Source organism: Amphiura filiformis, chromosome 5 (genome assembly GCF_039555335.1).
Source record: "Amphiura filiformis chromosome 5, Afil_fr2py, whole genome shotgun sequence".
Taxonomy (NCBI): domain Eukaryota; kingdom Metazoa; phylum Echinodermata; class Ophiuroidea; order Amphilepidida; family Amphiuridae; genus Amphiura; species Amphiura filiformis.
In genome coordinates, this window is record NC_092632.1 from 59088461 (window position 1) to 59107798 (window position 19338).

At 37.4% G+C, this 19338-nt stretch overlaps 2 protein-coding genes across 4 annotated transcripts in view; one reads left to right on the forward strand and one right to left on the reverse strand.

Moving 5' to 3' along the window:
• Positions 1-2143: 2143 nt before the first annotated feature.
• LOC140153448 (uncharacterized) overlaps positions 2144-19338 on the forward strand; it is a 65438-nt gene continuing 48243 nt past the window's right edge. For all 3 annotated transcript variants that reach the window (XM_072176203.1, XM_072176204.1, XM_072176205.1), the window contains exons 1-3: positions 2144-2751; positions 3436-3576; positions 6422-6564. In XM_072176203.1, coding sequence (XP_072032304.1) covers positions 2358-2751; positions 3436-3576; positions 6422-6564 — 678 coding nt within the window. In that variant the 5' untranslated portion in view covers positions 2144-2357. The remainder of the gene's footprint in view (positions 2752-3435; positions 3577-6421; positions 6565-19338) is intronic.
• On the reverse strand, positions 9810-11687 carry LOC140151916 (zinc finger MYM-type protein 2-like). Its single transcript, XM_072174227.1, is given in 3 exon segments — positions 9810-11037; positions 11040-11211; positions 11213-11687. Coding segments are annotated over 3 exon segments (1242 nt in total). The 5' UTR covers positions 11569-11687; the 3' UTR covers positions 9810-10323.

Below are 19338 nucleotides of genomic sequence, written 5' to 3' on the forward strand. Positions count from 1 at the left end.
TAAATTTCATTTCAGCAGTATTAGCAATTGCAATTTTGCTACCCTTTTTTCCAATTTTTTATGTTTTTGACACCTTAAACATGATATGCACACGTATCGCGTACCCACGAAAAACTACCCTTCTTACGCGTTTTCATTATCGCGGATGGTGTACAGGCCACAATGGGAGTGACCCCCCGGGTGTTATATGCACAAATATTTTTAAGAAGATGACCAAAACACTTCACCCTCAATTTTTGTCTTTGTTAGGCAGTGACAACCAACATATTAAGACAGTTGTTTTGTGTGTACGACTATGTGGCGTAGAAGCAAGTCGGTTATAGGTTTTAAATAAATGTGTATCACTTGTTAGTGCGTGTGCATTATTATGTACATTTTCATTCTGAGATGTTGATGTATCTAATGCATGAGCCCCGTGGGGGTAGGGGGTACATTAGATGCTCAACATCTCAGTGCAAATGCATTATTTTGTACATTTTCTTGAACAGCAAGTGATACATATTTATTAACCTGTATGAAACACAAGAAAAAAATCCATGATTTTTGCTATTTTTATAATGAAAGTCCAAAAGCACTGTGTGTAGTACATAGTGCTTGGCGCCAGTGCATTATACACAATAAGTGCATGGTTTGCATTTTGCTAACGTTTGCTCTGATTGGTTCTTGATTGGAGTATGAAACGCTCTATCTGGATTTGAAACTGCACCCAATGATATGCTCATTACTCAGTGATGTCACTGCCACATCAAGGTGAAACATGGTATAGCAATATAATACAAAGTGAGATGCAAATAATGCATATTATACATGTGTTGATAGAATAGAAATGATGTATGAGCAAGAGAAATATATTTAAACAAAAAAGGTCTAGAGCCAGTGAATTGGCAGTCTATTGTAGTCCCATGTGGCGCAGTTGTAGGAGCCCTCGATTTGAAATCTTAAGTGAGCTGGTTCGATCCCCATTGTTTCCCCAAAATTTTATATTATACCCCAGTTTTGCTAAGCTTTCTTTTCTGTACAATTAAGGGATGGGGTATGAACGTTTGGACAGTATTTCACAATGTAATACACATTTTATGGCAAATGATTAAAAATTGATATTTTTGATATTTAACAGTACTTGAAGTAAACTTAAAATATCTGATGATTTATACTTAAAGTATATTTAGGTGGGATGAAAAGCCGGAGATCAATTGAAAAATTTGACCTTTCGTATTGAAGATATGGATTTTTTTTCTCCCAAAACACCAAAAAAAATTAGGTCTTTTTTGGAAAAAATTCATATCTTCAATATGAAAGGTCAAAATTTTGAATTGATCGTCGGCTTTTCCTCCCAGCTACATACACTTTAAGAATATATCATTAGATTGATAAAATTTACAAAAGGACTTTTATATATCACAAATGTGAGAAATATCAAATTTAAATAATATGTCATAAAATTTGTATTATATTGTGAATTTCAAAAAATGATAATTATTTGATATCAGAAAGACATTCTTCAGTATTCAGAATGCAATTTGATATGTCTGATGTGCTCTCATGTCCCACAAAAATACTGTCTAAAACGCTCAAAATGCTCATTCCAGATCTTTTAGGTGGTACTACACCCCTGATAAATTTTGTGACTAATTTTGCATTTTCCCCAAAAAATAACTACACAAAAGTTATGTATATTATAGGGGCAAGGAATCTAATTACTTCACTAAAATTTCAGTGATTCAAGACAAGTGGTTCATTATATATGTTAAGAAATGAGGTACATTCTAGCAGTACATTCTTTTCTTGTCTTGAGTCACTGAAATTCCAGTGTAGTAACTGGATTCCTTGCCCCTATAATATACACAAGTTTTGTTACCAGTGTGTTATTATTTTTTGAGAAAAATGCAAAAATAGTCAAATTTATCAAGGGGTGTAGTACCACCTTAACCTGAAAAAATAATGTAATGATTTAAAACAGAGAGAACCTACAACAAATGTGCAATTTTTCACATAAATTGAACAGTCAAGAAATCTAATTGTGGACATACCTTAGAAATTAATATTTAATACTTGAGTCCAATTTTTTGTAGGAATAAGTCTACATGTTTCTCTAGTTCACATATTCTTTAATATAATTAATTTCAGTGTCTGATGGGGAGGAGGAAAGGTCTTACTCGCCCAAGGCCTACAAGAATGCTCCAGCTAAAAAGTCAGCTCCAGCTAAGAAGTCAGCCCCACCATCAAAAGTCAAAACAAAGCAAAAAGTAGCTTCTAAAGTTCAACAACATCTTTCTAGTAGTGATGAGGACGAGGAAGCCAAGGAGCGGTCTTACTCCCCCAAGGCTTATTCCAAGTCTCCACCTTTAGGCAAAGCAATGAAAAAAGCACCCGGTATCCAGTTTAGCAAAGCAAAAGTTACAAAAAGCACACCAGTAGGACTAAAAGATGATTCCTTACAGAAAACTAGTAAGAAAAAGTCAGCCTTGAAGCAGAAAGGTGATAGTTTAGACTCTCCGCCATCATACAGTAAACTACAAGGTGCAACAGCAGAACCCCAACCAGGCAATCAGGGCGATCCCCCTTCGTATACACAAGCAGTCGGTGACAACCAAAGCAAACCATACTCTGAGGTCCCTCCTCCACCTCTTCCCCCTCCTGGATCCATACCTGCCTCAACGTCACTTAAAAGCGAGTCAGCTGCAGTCCCTCCTCCCCCACCTGGACCGCCAGGAGTTGCGAAGTCTGCGAAGTATCGAACTAAAGCATCTGGTAAGTTCAAAGTATTATATTTTAAAATCAGTAAACATTAGATTTTGTTAGGAATATTTACTGAATAATTTAGAGCTATGCCAATTCAAGAAAGGTTTCACTTGTTTGGTCCTCCGAAGGTAAAGACACTATAGCATCACAAGTTGTGTGGCGATGCTTATGTGTGTCCGTCCGTGTGTCCGCCTGTATTGTGTCCATCAACAATTATGCAAGGGGTTTGGTTAAGCTTTGGTCTTGTATGAACAATTCTAACCCCATTGCAACCAAACATGGGTCATAGGTCAAAGGTCATTTGAGGTCAACTTGTGAATCGCCTGAAAATACAAAATTTGATCTCACATGAACAGATCAAATTCAAACTTGAGCCAAAGCTGCATTATGGGAACTTTCATGTTATGGTATATTGTCCAAGGTCACATACTTGAGGTCAAAGGTCATTTGGTGTGTTTACTACCCATATCTTCAGATGACCTATCTGGAACTGCGTCACAATTTTTTTAAATTGGCAATTCTAAGCTTCCATACATTTAATTAACTATACAAAAAAGGCATATATATAAAAAAAAAAGTTGTTTGGTGTTATTGTGTTTGCTGTCCTTGGAACGTAAAAAAATGTGAAATAAATGAAGCTTGAAATATCCACTTTTCCAGTACCAGCAATTATTTTTATATATATTTCTATAGGTGGCCATGCAACAGATCTTTATTCTGAAACTGCAGCAGAGGAACTATCGTTTAAAAGCAAATCAGCGGCAGCCCCTCCTCCTCCTCCTGGACCACCACCAGGAGTTGCCAAGGCTCCAAAGTATCCAACTAAAACAGCTGGTAAGTTCAAAGTAATTTAACTATATTTTAAAATCAGTAAACATTTTATTTAGATTTTCATGAAAAGCATGAACATGGTCCCTTTTTGTGTTTTTGAGCTGATTAAGGGCTGGGGTATGAACGTTTGGACAGTATTTATTTTGGGACATCAGAGCACATCAGACATATCGAATTGCATTCTGAATACGGAGAATGTCATTCTGATATCAAATAATTTTTGAAATTCGCAATTTAATACACATTTTATGGCAAATCATTAAAATTGATATTTTGATATTTAACAGTACTTGAAGTAAACTTTATAAATCTGATGATTTATACTTAAAGTGTATGTAGGTGGGATGAAAAGCCGACGATCAATTGAAAATTTTGACCTTTCAGTATTGAAGATATGGATTTTTTTCCCAAAACACCAAAAAAATTGGTCTTTTTGGAAAAAAATCCATATCTTCAATATGAAAGGTCAAAATTTTCAATTGACCGTCGGCTTTTCCTCCCTGCTACATACACTTTAAGAATATATCATTAGATTTATATAATTACTTCGAGGACTGTTATATATCAAAAATTTGAAAAATATCAAATTTTTATAATTTGTCATAAAATTTGTATTATATTGTGATTTTCAAAAAATGAAAATTATTTGATATCAGAAAGACATGCTTCGTATTCAGAATGCAATCGACAGGTCCGAGGTGCTCTCATGTCCCACAAAAAATACTGTAAAGCATAATAAACGCTCATTTTAGATCCCTTAAGGGCTCATATTGAAATACCCTACCACGTTTTCACACAGAAAGAAGGCAGGATTCCCTCGCTAAGCGCGCCTCAGGAAAGCTCGGTCATAAAGCGGATGGATTATATGCATCAGTGATACACCCTGCCCAGGATTTTAACAAAAGAAGGCTAGCACAGGAAAGCTGCAGGATGGCGCACACCTTCCTGTGTAAGGGAATTTCAATATGAGCCCTAACAAGATAATGTAATTAATTAATTAATTAATACTTCATCATTTTATACTTTTTATCACATTATGAGAAAATGGTACATGAGTTGAATGTTTGTGAGAAATTTGAATACTTACACTTTAAGTATTACTGCAATGTCCACAAACACATTTGAAAAAAGTGCACAGTTAGCAAAAGAGACCGTGTTCATGTTTTCAATGTTTTATGTTTAATTTTTTTTAGGAATATTTATCAAACATTTAGAGCTTTGCCAATTTTGAAATGGTTGACTTGTTTTTTAATTGGTGATTCTAAGCTTCCATACATTGAACTATTTTTAATTTTTTTAATTTTTTAAAATTTTTATTCATTTGGCAACAAACATCAAAAGCAGAAAATAATATAAAACTATATACAAAAGGAATATATTTGTATGGTGTCATTTTTGTCTTGCCTAATATTGCAGGAGAGTATATAATCACTTTTCCGTATATTCGGCTGCATGTGTGTATGTGACAAATTTGGTTAAGTTTTGTTTAGATGGACCCAGGTGAACAGTTTGAATCCTATTGCAAGCACACTTGGGCCATAGGTGAAGTATGCATGTCATGGTGCGATGTCCCATAATTTCAAGGTCATTTCAAGGTCAACATAGTTCATCTGAGGTCAATTTTTTTCTTGAAATTGGATTGAGTTGCTCTCAGGCTACGAGACTATGTAATCATGGGGTAGTGGTAAAATTTTGAAATATATGCCTTTGGGCTTAAACCTGGTCATGAAAAAAATCAATCTGAGGTCAAATGGGGTCAAATGTTAAGGTCACAATTTAATTATTAAACTTGGTGCAAAGTATCCTTGAAATAAGGGGAATATGAAAAAGTAAACCTCAGGTCACCCAAGGTCAAAGGTCAAATGTTAAAATGGGCCCATTTGTGATGAAACTTGGTGCAAGTATCCATGGTATGAGGGGAATATGATAAAATCAACCTCATGTCACCTTAGGTCAAAGGTCAAGTGTTGAAATTGGCCTGATTGAGCTTCAGCTTGGTGCAAAAAATCCTTAATATGAGGGGAATGTCAATGAAGTCAACCTCGGGTCACCCAAGGTCAAAGGTAAAATGTTAAAATGGGCCTGATTGGGCTTAAACTTGGTGCAAAGTATCCTTGATATGAGAGGAACACGAAGTCAACCTCAGGTCACCAGAGGTCAAATGTTAAAATGGGCATGGTTTAGCTTAAACTTGGTGAAAAGAATCCTGGATATGAGGGAACATGAAAAAGTCAACCTCAGGTCACCCAAGGTCAAAGGTCAAATGTCAATATGGTGGCTGAAACTTGGTGCAAGTATCCTTGATATGAGAGGAACATGAAAAAGTCAACCTCAGGTCACCCCAGGTCAAACGAGGTGAAATGTTCAAATGGGTTTGATTGAGCCTAAACTTGGTACACATCCTTGATATGATGAGAGGACCATGAAAGAAGTCAACCTGATGTCATTCCATGGCAAAGGTCAAATGGGGTCAAATGGGGTCAAATGTTAAAATTTGCCCGATTGTGCTTAAACTTGGTGCAAATCATTCTTGATATGAGGAGAACATGAAAAAAAGTCAACCGGAGGTCAAAAGTCATATCAAGGTTATCAGGGGTCATTTACTATGAGTGGTGTTCAATACCTATATCTTTGGATGTCGCATTTGGGACCACCATCTTTATTTTTGTACTTCTGTTAACAAAAGCAATCGCGGCAGCAGGCGGTCGCGAAAGCAGGCAAGACTTGTGGTTCGAGAATTGGCTTGTTGTGGTAGCAGCTTGAAACGTGAAAAGTATGAAAAGAAATGAAGCATGAAATTGCAACTTTTACAGTATCAGTAATTTTATTTTTGCATGTATTTCTATAGGTGGTCATGCAACAGATCTTCATTTTGAAACTGTAGCAGAGGAACTGTCACCTGCTGATCTACCAGCTCTCTGTCGTCATCTCGGTATAACATCGACTAAAATGGAGCAAATACAGTATGATAACAGACATCTGCCATTTCAGGTTAGTAGGAGATTATTTTTATGCCTCCACCGGAGGTATTATGTTTTCTGGTTGTCTGTCCGTCGATTCCGTCCGTCCATCTGTCCTTCTGTCCATCTGAGGTTGAGAGTGCAATTTCTCGGAACTGGTAAGGTGTATAGTGATGCAATTTGGTGGAGGGGTGGCAATTGGCAGTCTCCAAATTTCAGTAGGCTTTTGTCTCAAAATATGGTAATTAAGTACTTAATTTGCATATTTTGTGCATATCAAACTTTTAACCTTGTGCACAGATTATCTGGAGATCTGTATGGGTTACAGTGATGAAAATTGGTGGGGAGTAGCTTAGAGGTTCTTGACCTGATCAGATTTTCAGCGCAAAATATGTGTAATTACAAGGACCTTGTGGGGTCATTTTGGGTCATCCGGGGTCAAATGTGTAATCGCAAGGTCGTTGGGGGTCATTTGGGGTCATCCGGGATCAAATTGTCATATATTGTCGCAGGTTCTGATATCTGCAATCAATCTTAGGTTCCAGGATCGTGCATAGGCAAAACTGTACACGTAAAGCCTTTTCGTTGATATTCAATCATTTGAGGTAAGCACGTATATAGAAGGAAGGAAGGAAGTCCTACAGCATATTACTTGTGTGTCAAATGTTACAGTATTTCATAAGTGTGAACAGTGTTGATGTTAGATTCAAAGACTGGTCAGTAAGTTCAGGCCAGTCACTATGTGTCCCATGGTCACACTTTTTAATATGAAGCATACACATAGATTAGAAGGACTTAACCTAAATGCGAGTCAGTTAGATCTTTTGGCATATAATATAATATTTATTTGAATTATTTGCAAAATACAAATATAACAAAATAACAGTACATTTGCACACACTTTACATTTCTTACACATGACAAAAGCCAAGTCATTCAGGATGAGTGAATGGGCTTAAAGTTAACTCCAAACACAGAAGCAGAGGCGAAGCCAGCTTTTTTTGGTCAGGGGGGGGGGCAAAATAGAATTTCTGGGGCACAGACAAAAAAAATTACAGTCGCATCATAAAATACATAGAGACTGTTTGTCTTTGAGCTTCCAAAAAAAGACTTTATTGGTATGATGATGGAAAAATTTGGTATATATTTACACTATTTTCGCCCATTATCAGGATGGAAAGGGCTTTTCAGTGTGTGGGCGTAGGGCGGAAAAACTTTGTATTTTACACTATTTTGCCCCATGATCAGGCTGAATTTTGGTAGAAATGGGCTCCTTGCCCTTTTCTTTTCTATTGCCCTCCTGATTTTCTCTTTCATTTTTTTGTCAGAGGGCACTTTTTTTCTTTCATTTTTTTGTCAGGGGCACTCTGCCCCCCCTTTGTTTTTATGATGTGTTGTCAGAGCCTTTGTCCTTACGCACCTTGGTCGCCGCGTAATCCCTATGGCATGACTTTACGTCGGCTTCATTCCATAGTGGACCTCACACCACTTGTAATGAAGTAAAGGTGATATGCCAGTATGCCTGTCGTGCAATGTTTTTTATTCGCCTCTATTTCTTAGTTTGTTTGCTATTATAAAATGTTTATAAAAAGTAGTGTAAGGTGGATATGCCACTTATGGTGGATACGTTTTGTAACCATACAGGGTGTCCCAGAAAAAATTACCAAGTGAATCAAATTGAGCGTAAGTCAAGAAGTAGACATCAGAATCAAAAGATTTAATATGTAGCGCATAGCTTATTTTATTGTGCATCACATATGAAAATTTTGTTTGATTTGGTTGGCTGGTTAAGAAGAAATTAACGATTACATAATGCTTGCATCAATGCAGTTCTTTCCAAGTTTGATCACAGGCGCTGGTTTCATACTCTTTAATACACACCTATGACGTCGCGCTATTGTTTAACCGCTCCATTATTTTACACGAATGGAGCGATGATGACAATAACACGCCATTCGTAAATGCCTTTATCTTTTCACTGAAAAGCAAATACTTTTTAGGGGAAAAGTACCGGCATTTACGAATGTAGCGTTAATAACAATTGCACATTAGAAAGGCGAATAAACATAGTAAAACGTCTTTGCGAAAAGTGCAGTATTGTTTATCATCACTTCATTCATGCAAAACAATGATCTGAACGAGATTTTCATTAATACAATAAATTAAGCGTAAATTTACAATGCATCACAAAGTTACAGTTTGACAGTTGAATATTCATTGATCAAACATCAATATTTAATAGATATATCAATATTACACACATTTGGTTCCATTTTCATAACATAACATTTTTCAAAGTTTTAACTTAATATTTTAATTTAACATTTTTATGTTAACATTTTCAATAATAGGTTTACATTTCAAGAATCAACTTTCATCTGGTCCAGTAGACCAATAATGCATTCATACAGATATTACCACAATAAATTTATAATAAATTGCAGTGCAGTTACTGCACAGCCATGTAGATACTAGTTCAAACATGTTAAATATTATTCTACTTTAAAGCCATAACCCAGCAAACTGAAAAATCTAATAGGCCTAACTTTTAAATGTCGTGTTTTGAAAATGTTATTGTAAAATGGGCAAACATAATTTTGTCAACAGTTAAATAGCATTCTGCTAGAATGTTTTGCATTACATTTTCAAATGTTATTAAAACGTTTTTATAAACTTAAATGAACCGACATTTGAACCATTTCTGTAAAACGTTGCGTGTTTGCTGGGAATGTACGATTAGCGTCAAATTCTTATTATTCTTTACTCAAAAATGCTGAAATGGTAGTAAGGCCTCAAAAATAAATTTGTTTGATTGGCAAAACAACATTTGTACTGATGTGCCTTTAATTTAATTTAAAACTATTTTAATTTTGAAATCGTTTTTCAAATCATCAACAATAATGAATCAAAATCAGTAAAAGCAACATAAATAAACAATTTTTGATTCAAACGTTCAGATCAAATTGAAGACCTGAGCGCAAGAAGACCGTAAGTCCACTTGGCCCCTCAACATGTAGGCTATATACCACATTTACGTACAGTTTCTTAGGGTTTTATAATGTTTAATACATCATGAAGGGTTGTGAAAGATTTGTTTTGGGCCCTGAACATGTATAAAACATTACCAAACTATCTGAAACTATACGCAACTTGAGTGTATACATGTTGAGGGGCCAAGTGAACTTTCTGATCTTCTTGCCAAGTCTTCAATTATTAACACAATTCAGCTTAAAAAAAACAATGGGGAAATTTTACAAAGCATGTTTATGACATAGATTATCTCGACAATCTGTCTCGACATAGCCCAAATAAAAATATTCATTCGTTTCAAACCCACCACCCTTCTGACTTCTTGGATCATTCCATATTTTTGGTTACTTTTTAGATTAAAATTTAAGTTTTTAATACTTAAATAAATGTTCATGCTGATTAGTAAGATATTTAGTCAGCATGAATCACTTTCAAGTTTTTTTGTGTAACTCTATAATCTTAAATAAGAAAATCAAAAAGGGCCTCATTGTTTTCCTCGTATGGTGAAAACCACTATTATAGCAATGTAAATTTTATCATTTTACGTGAAAACTATTATACCTGTATACTGTGTTGGGTTTTTTTTTGTGTCAAATTAGCTAGCATTTGACAAAAAGGATAGGTCGCGCTGCAAGCCCTTTGGACTTTGCCTAAAAGAAAATTATTATGAACTGTCTGTCTTCTCAATTGTTCTTTTAAATAATGTGTTTAGCTCTTTGTTTCAGTTTGAAAACAGCAGCGTCACGTATGTACGATCAAACTATAGATTCAAATTAACGGTAAATGTAATGCTTTTTCCTCCTCCTCTATCCTCGGTAACAATAGTGGACGTACAAGAAGCGGGACAAGAAGGTGCACTATGTGTTTTGGGCGCGCCAACAGTGGATGTACAACAAGAAGCGGGACAAGAAGGTACACTATGTGGTGTGGGCTCAGCCTTCATGGGCGCGACAACAGTGGATGTAGGCCTACAACAAGAAGCGGGACAAGAAGGTGCACTATGTGGTGTGGGCTCAGCCTTCTTGGGCGCGACAACAGTGCAAGAGGGTGCATGTGTTGCGGGCTTCTTAGGGGCTACTCCACATGCTCCAGATGACGATATACCCTGAACAACCGAGTTGACTTTGCGTTTTAGGGTGGTGGTCGTGCGCTTATAATTGCGAACAGCATTTGACCTATGTCCCGTTACTTCACATATAAGTTGTTCATCTATGGCTTGATCATACAAACGTGACGCTGCTGTTGCGCGGAGCGAATGATTGGTACGATACCCCCCTAGGCCACCTTGCTTGCAAATAGTAGCTACAATATTTGCCAACTTATGGCGTCCCAGTGGTTGGCATGTAAACCACACTGCCCCCCTTGGCTTAACTAATGGCCGCAGATACAGCGCGTCTGGCCGTTTATCTTCTGGGGGGCAGTGGTATTCATATTTCTTGAATATGGTGACTATACAGCGCGACCTATCCTTCTTATTTTCATATCGTCCACTACTTTGGGTTGTAACTTCCGGTGTTTTAAGCCGCCGCGGTTTGTTTTGGAGGCGTCTTCCGTATATCTTAGGAAGGTTTCTTCATTTTCGTTTGTAAGCATTTGAATTTGAGAGTTTTTCCATCTGAGATCACGATGTTCTTGCCCCCACGCAAGGTAAATTCAACCCGATTAAATAAAATAGAGTGTTGAGCATCTGGGTTGGATTAGAACAACCCAGGACATTCTGCTGCCATAGACGCTCCTCTTCCTGGACTGTAATTACTTGGGCCTGTTTCCTACGTATGCCAAGCCCTAACTTGGCGCGATCTTGCATAACGCTATCCAGCGTATTTTTGACCTGTAGAAAGTCAGGGTCACTTAAGAATTTCAATGGCTTTCCAATTAGATCAAAGTGTAGTTGGACACAAATAACCAGCTCATGGAGTGTTTCCCCTGGATAGTCTTCCCCATTTACCTTCTTCACTTCACAAATGAATCTTGATAGAGAGTAATTCAGTTCATCCCTTGTCATATCATCCAGGTCCACATCTATTGGGCTGATGTTCAGTGATGACTCGTAGACAGCTTTCGTGTTACGTTCCAGCTGCCACTCACGAAAAAGATCGGTAGCCCATTTCACCTTCTTCTCAGTACTCGGTGCTAATCTGTGAAAATCAAGGCAAGAACAATATGAGCAACTTATAATTGTTGGCTAAGTTGTATTTATAAAAGATATTTTTACCCTCACTTTGGAGATTGATCCATATTGCTATAGGGTTCATTTAAGGGGTATTTTATTTATTTATTATTCATTAGGCATTTCAACAAAAATATACAGCAAAATTAGACCAGCAAGCAAGGGCTGCCAGGGCCCAAAAAAAGTGGCAAATAAAGCACTGACATCTAAAAGATGAGTGGACCCCACCCTTGCAAGCTGGTCATGAAAATAAACAAAGTATTGCACTATAAATACACATAAAAGTAGGTCACCCAACCTTGCACAGTATCGAATTAAGTAACTTTTAAGTAACTTTTCTTCCAAATTTGTTTCAAAATGTCATGATTTTTACGACTAAAACAAATATATAAAACAAGGGAGGGGGTAAAATGCATTTGCCGTTTCAGCTAACATTTTTAGGTCACTTATTTCATGTACATCTTGAATGCGAAAGGTCAACATTTTCCAATTGATGGCGGCTTTTCATCCCAGCTACAAAGGATCCCAGGTTCGAGGACTGTTAAATGTGAAAAATACAAATTTTAATAATTTGCCATAAACTTTGTATTATATTGCCAATTAAAATATCCACAATATTAGATATCATCAGGACATTTCTCGTATTCAGAATGCAATTCAGGCCCCACAAAAATAGTTGGCAAAAGTCAATATCCGAGCCCTTTATAGGCCTAGGATAAAAAGAGCATTTAAACATGTTAAATGTGGTTTTTTTTGGTATAAAACTATTATGTGTTCAAGGAACTTAGACACATGGTTTAAATAAAAAGAACAAGAAAACTGTATTTAAACATGTTTAAAATGTCATGAAATAAAGTTGTGTCTACATCTTATGACCTAACATGTTTTCACATTTGCAACACTTTCTACACTGTCATTCAATTATGTGTTATTCAATTTCGCGAATTGGAGTCCATTAATTAAATATGTAATTCAGCGACCTATTTTAAACCAAAACAGCGGGTGCCTTTTTTTGTTGTAATTTTTAGCCCATTTCTTAGCATTTTTGTCAAAGTTGTCTCGCCCTCTTTGCACACCCTCTGAAAAAGTGCTCGCTACGCCTCTGGCGTGTAGGATATGACATAATTTCCGTTACCACTAGCACTTTTGATCTAGTTTTTTGGACACCATATTGAAATAGAACATGTCTCGCCCGTTAAATTTTACTGGAGTAATGAGAAAAATCTGAGCTTTTTTTATTCTTACCTTCGTCGAGTGACATTATTCATTTCCTCATCTCTCTTTGGTGTTCCAAACCGCGATGATACTTTATTCCTTTCTTCGCGTCTTTCGTCTTCCTCAAGAGCCACAGTCGCAGATATCATCCGTCATCTGAAACGTCCGAAGCGATAGGTTCGAACCGTTTTGCACTCGTAGCTGTAAGTTTTGTGTAATTGGAGATTTTCTTCATCTCTAAAGCTATTTTGAGTTAGAAATAGTCCTAACGAATCATCGGAATCGGAGTAGTCCATGTTAAAATTCCTGGAGTCTAGCGGGTGTGTCGAATGAGAAGCGCGTTCTGCTTCAAAAATATAGGCCTATGACTGCTTTGATATTTAAATTATGTGTCAAAAAGCTTCCACGTCTTTATTTCAAATCATTCTCGAGACACGCCCAAGAACATGCAAAATAGGCCTACATGGAATAAAACGAGGGTCATTCAAAAAGTTCTTCCATCATCATCATCATCATCATTTAAAATTAAGTCTTTCAAATTTAAAATTCAAATCTATAAGATTAATTTTAAATCTAAAATTGATTGGTCCCTAATTGCAATCCTTAAGGATTTATTTTTAAATCCTTGTAATTTAGAGTGCACAAAATGAAAGTTATTTGATTGAAATGTGATTTTAGTTGTTTACATATATTTCGACTAGACCACGTGACTAAGAGTAATTCGTAATTACGTCCATATTCAGAAATGGGTGCATCTTGACGTGGGAATAAGATGAACAATTTGTTAAAAAGCTTGTTTAAACTTACAAAATACAAAAATTGTGTATACGACTTGTTTGATTTTAACTTATAAACCAATATATACGACTTGAACCAATAAGTGCTCATCCTATCGAAGTCAACAACCTGAAAAAGGTCCATATGAAGGCTTTTCTGAACATGTATCGGTTTTGTTGTGCAAAAGACACGATACCCAGTAAACTGTACTAGCTGCAAGTATTAGATATTGATAAATATCAAAAATAATGCAATTTAATCATTTTCAGAAATAAATCTGTAATGATTTTCACAAAGATAAAATTTAACCAAGACATCTTAACAACCAAAAATCAGATTTTAATCAAATAACTTTTATTTTATAACCAAGATTTAAGAGTAGAATCAGAGGTAATTTCAATTTCCTGGCACGTAAGATAACAGAGAGATGACGATGGATATTGTAGAACTTTTGTATGACCCTCGTATTATTCCATGTATTTTGCATGTTCTGGGGCGTGTCTCGAGAATGATTTGAAACAAAGGCGTGGACGGGGACCTGGATCATATAATTCTATATAAATTTTACATTAAGGGATCTGGAATGAGCGTTTTGATCGTTTCAACAGTATTTTTGTGGGACATGAGAGCACATCAGACATATCGAATTGCATTCTGAGTACGCAGAATGTCTTTCTGATATCACATAATTTTCGTTTTTAACAATTACGATATAATACAAATTTTATGACAAATTATTTAAATTTGGTATTTTTCACATTTTTGATATAGGCTATAACAGTCCTCGAAGTAAATTTTATAAATCTAATGATATATTCTGTAAGTGTATATAATGGCTGGGACTAAAAGCCGACGATCAATTGAAAATGTTGACCTTTCACATTGAAGATACCTAATTTGTTTTGGTGTTTTGGGACAATATCCATATCTTCAATACGAAAGGTCAACATTTTCAATTGATCGTCGGCATTTCATCCATCTACATACACTTTAAGTATAAATCATCAGATTTATAAAGCTTATCGAATACTGTTAAATATCAAAAATATCAATTTTTAATCATTTGCCATAAAATGTGTATTACATTGCGAATTTCAAAAAATCAACATTAGGCCTATATATTTGATATTCAGAATGCAATTCGATATATCTGGTGTGCTCTAATGTCCCACAATACGTACTGTCCAAACGTTCATACCCCATCCCTTAATGCTGAACCCTTGTATGCACTCGCATCTGCATTCATGTGTATATACATTGAGCGTGTATATACAGTGAGCCAGCTTATCCGTTATTAGCGTATATTAAGGTACTGCGTAATCAATTGTTATTGCAGCATAATATTTCCGTATACAGCATTGTCCAGCATCAATCAGCAATTGATCAATTTGTAAATGAGCAACCTATTTCTATAACACTCCATTCGTGTAAAATAATGGAGCGGTAAAACAATAGCTTGACGTCATAAGTGTGTATTAAGTCGGTTAATGGCGCGGATCAGAGCGTGAGTGGCTAAGAATGGCCTGGGGCCTTCGCCCATGGCCATTCTTAGCCACTCACGCTCTAATCCTTGGCCATTATCCTATACCTCACCACGTCCTATAGTTTGTGTATCTCATTAAATTCAGTCCACATTCTATTTTAGAGTCCGACGGTGTTCTGTTATTCATGCTTTCACTGAAGATGAATAACAGTTTGTCAGAGAAAACTTTGATTTCTGTAATTGGAAGCTTTCCAACTTTAATTCTTTAGGTTGTGCAAATATGTTATATTTTAACTTTCCAAAGAACATTTGAGTCAAGAATGACAATGATCCAGTGCTTACAGTTTATGTGTGATTTTTGATACCATGCAACATTAATGTTAAAGTTTAAAAGATTTAAACTTTGCATTACAATTTCTACAAAATATTCCAAAAACTTACGGTGTGAAAGATATTTTTTAAGCCAGCTGGAATTCCCTTATGCAATAATTCTTTATGCAACATTTATATCAACATTAACGAAAAAAGATATTTACAAGTACCAAAAAATCATCTTATGCAAGCTTTCATTTTCAATATCGTGCCGGTTTCAAATCTGAACAAATTACCCTGATTAAATATTTTGCAAGAAACAGATTGTTTAAAAAGAACTAAAAGGATTTCACAGAACAAAACATGAAGCACATTGACAGTATTGACACTATAGCGCGCATTGTGTTGAATGATCTTTCTTTCAAACTTGGAATGAAGTGAATTGATGCATGCGTTATGTAATCGCTCATTTCTTCGCAATCAGTCAAGCGATTCCAGTAAAATTGACGTATAAGATGCAGAATAAGATGGGCTACATGCTGATGTTTAGATTTTTGGATTCTGATGTCTATTTCTCAACTTACGTCCAAATTTATTCCCCTGGTAATTTTTTCTGGGACACCCTGTATGCTAAATTTATTTAATTACTGATTCATTAATAAGGTATATTGGTGACCGAGATCGATGGGCAAACGTGATGCATGCTGGGAAGCAAAAGGGCTCAAAAGCTATAGAATTCGTCACCCGAGATCGCATATTAAGCCCTTTTGCTTCCCAGCATGCATCATGTTTGCCCATCGATCTTGATCAGCAATATACCTATTATTTTGTTTGCTGAAACTTAGCAAAATGAAAGAGGACATCATTAAAAACATTTGTGCCAATTAAAAAAAAATGACAAAAAATCACCGCACGCCATTATGGAATGAAACCGATGAATTGTTATACTTTGCAGTTATACTTAGTACATTCTCATTTGATATACAATGCAATTTCATTCATCCATGATGGCATGGTTTAATTGACTCTGATTATGCATAGCTTAATGCTCTGCGCTTCAATGGAAAAAGTTCAAGTTTTGAAATATTTTCTCAAAATATCAAGAGCTATCTTAAGAACTACTGAACCAATACTAGGCTTGTTTGTACTCATTTTAATGCATTTTTCATGCTGATTCTAAATATGGTCATGAAAATTTACATTTCTGAAATTTTTGAATTTTAAATTTTTTTTTGAAACATGTCGTCTGCAGTCGACACCCGCGTGAAGAGAGTTAAATTACATCTCGTGTAATAGCACGCCTGAAAATGAGGTATATCGATCGGTAGTGCTAAAAATTTGTCGTCCAAAATAGGCACACTGCAACCACACGACATCACCAGTGTCAAGCTGCAATACAGCTGCATTACTGACGATGTCATTGTTACCTTCAGCCGATCTAAACACGCTATTGATTTTGACCTCGTTCTTCATCAAGGTAACGTAAGGTGCATGCGCCCTAGTCATAATATTGTATGTAAACAGATAGATGCCAGGAATGGTACAGTTGAAGCGACCCGATGTCATGTCAAAGTCATCTCCGACACTGGTGTGAACTCGCTCAAAAGGCAATGCTTCGTCACTTCTGGATGGCGTGAAGCTGCTAATTCTTACAGCTGAAAATGCTGACACACGACTCTGTATCATTTCACCTTTGTCACCTTTGATCCCTGGTCGACCCCACTTTCCTTCTTCCCCGATAATACCTTTCTGTCCTTTTGGTCCAGCTATTCCTGCGGAACCTGGAGATCCTACTGGTCCAGGAAATCCTGTTATTCCTATTATTCCCGGACGACCTTGTTGACCAGCCATTCCTTTTCTCCTTTCAAACCAGGATTTCCGGTGTCCCCCTTTTCCCCGTGTGGTCCAGCTTCTCCTGTAATACTCTCTCCTCTTTCCCCCCTGGGGCCAATGTTACCTGGTATACCATTAGTGCCCGGTACCCCAGGAATTCCCGGTGTCCCTTGGTTCCCCTCTGGACCTTGGCAGCAGTTATTACATGGCGGTGGTTGTGGACTCTCAGTTTGAACATCAGCTGTGGACTTGTTCCCAAGCAAAAATAGTCCAAGGACAAGAATGCATATTTCTGGTGAGAAAAAAAAATAAAAACAGCAAATTAATCCAAAACTTTTCAACACAATATTAACGAAAATAAGTGGATTTCTGAGAATATCCCTGTCAAAAATAAAGACTTATCAAGTAATCATTGCATTGATGAGGAATTAGCCTTTCACCAAGCTGTTTTTTGCGTAGAGTGCCTTTTTGAAAAGGGTATGGGTAGGGGTGTGGAAGGGTGAGGTCAGGGAGTAAGGATAGGGTGTGGTGTGGGTATTTGGTAGCGATGGGGTAGGGTGGGTGGGTATTGGTGTAAGGTGGATAGTGTAGGATTGGTGTAAGGTAGGTAGTGTAGGATGGGTGTCAGCTGGGTAGTGTAGGATTGGTGTAAGGTGGGTAGTGTAGGATTGGTGTAAGCTGGGTAGTGTAGGATTGGTGTAAGCTGGGTAGTGTAGGATTGGTGTAAGCTGGGTAGTGTAGATCGGTGTAAGGTGGGTAGTGTAGGATTGGTGTAAGCTGGGTAGTGTAGGATTGGTGTAAGGTGGGTAGTGTAGGATTGGTGTAAGGTAGGTAGTGTAGGATTGATGTAAGGTGTGTAGTGTAGGATTGGTGTAAGGTGGGTAGTGAAGGATTGGTGTACGCTGGGTAGTGTAGGATTGGTGTAAGGTGGGTAGTGTAGGATGGGTGTAAGCTGGGTAGTGTAGGATTGGTGTAAGGTGGGTAGTGTAGGATTGGTGTAAGGTGTGTAGTGTAGGATTGGTGTAAGGTGGGTAGTGTAGGATTGGTGTAAGGTGGGTAGTGTAGGATTGGTGTAAGGTGGGTAGTGTGGGTAGTGTAGGATTGGTGTAAGCTGGGTAGTGTAGGATTGGTGTAAGGTGGGTAGTGTAGGATGGGTGTAAGCTGGGTAGTGTAGGATTGGTGTAAGGTGGGTAGTGTAGGATTGGTGTAAGGTGGGTAGTGTATTGGGATGGGTAGTGTAGGATTGGTGTAAGCTGGGTAGTGTAGGATTGGTGTAAGGTGGGTAGTGTAGGATTGGTGTAAGGTGGGTAGTGTAGGATTGGTGTAAGGTGGGTAGTGTAGGATTGGTGTAAGCTGGGTAGTGTAGGATTGGTGTAAGCTGGGTAGCGTAGGGTGGGTGAAAGGTGGGTAGTGTAGGGATGGGTGTAAGGTGGGGAGTGTAGGATTGGTGTAAGCTGGGTAGTGTAGGATTGGGGAAGGTGGGTAGGTGGGTGTAAGGTGGGTAGTGTGGGATTGGTGTAAGGTGGGTAGTGTAGATCGGTGTAAGGTGGGTAGTGTAGGATGGGTGTAAGCTGGGTAGTGTAGGATTGGTGTAAGGTGGGTAGTGTAGGATTGGTGTAAGGTGGGTGGGTAGTGTAGGATTGGTGTAAGGTGGGTAGTGTAGGATGGGTGTAAGCTGGGTAGTGTAGGATTGGTGTAAGGTGGGTAGTGTAGGATTGGTGTAAGGTGGGTAGTGTAGGATTGGTGTAAGGTGGGTAGTGTAGATCGGTGTAAGGTGGGTAGTGTAGGATTGGTGTAAGGTGGGTAGTGTAGGATTGGTGTGAGGTGGTAGTGTAGGATTGGTGTAAGTTGGGTAGTATAGGATTAGTGTAAGGTGGGTAGTGTAGGATTGGTGTAAGGTGGGTAGTGTAGGATTGGGATAGGGTGCGTAAGGTGGGTAGTGTAGGATTGGGGTAGTGTGCGGTCAGGGTCTAGGAGTTGGGGTA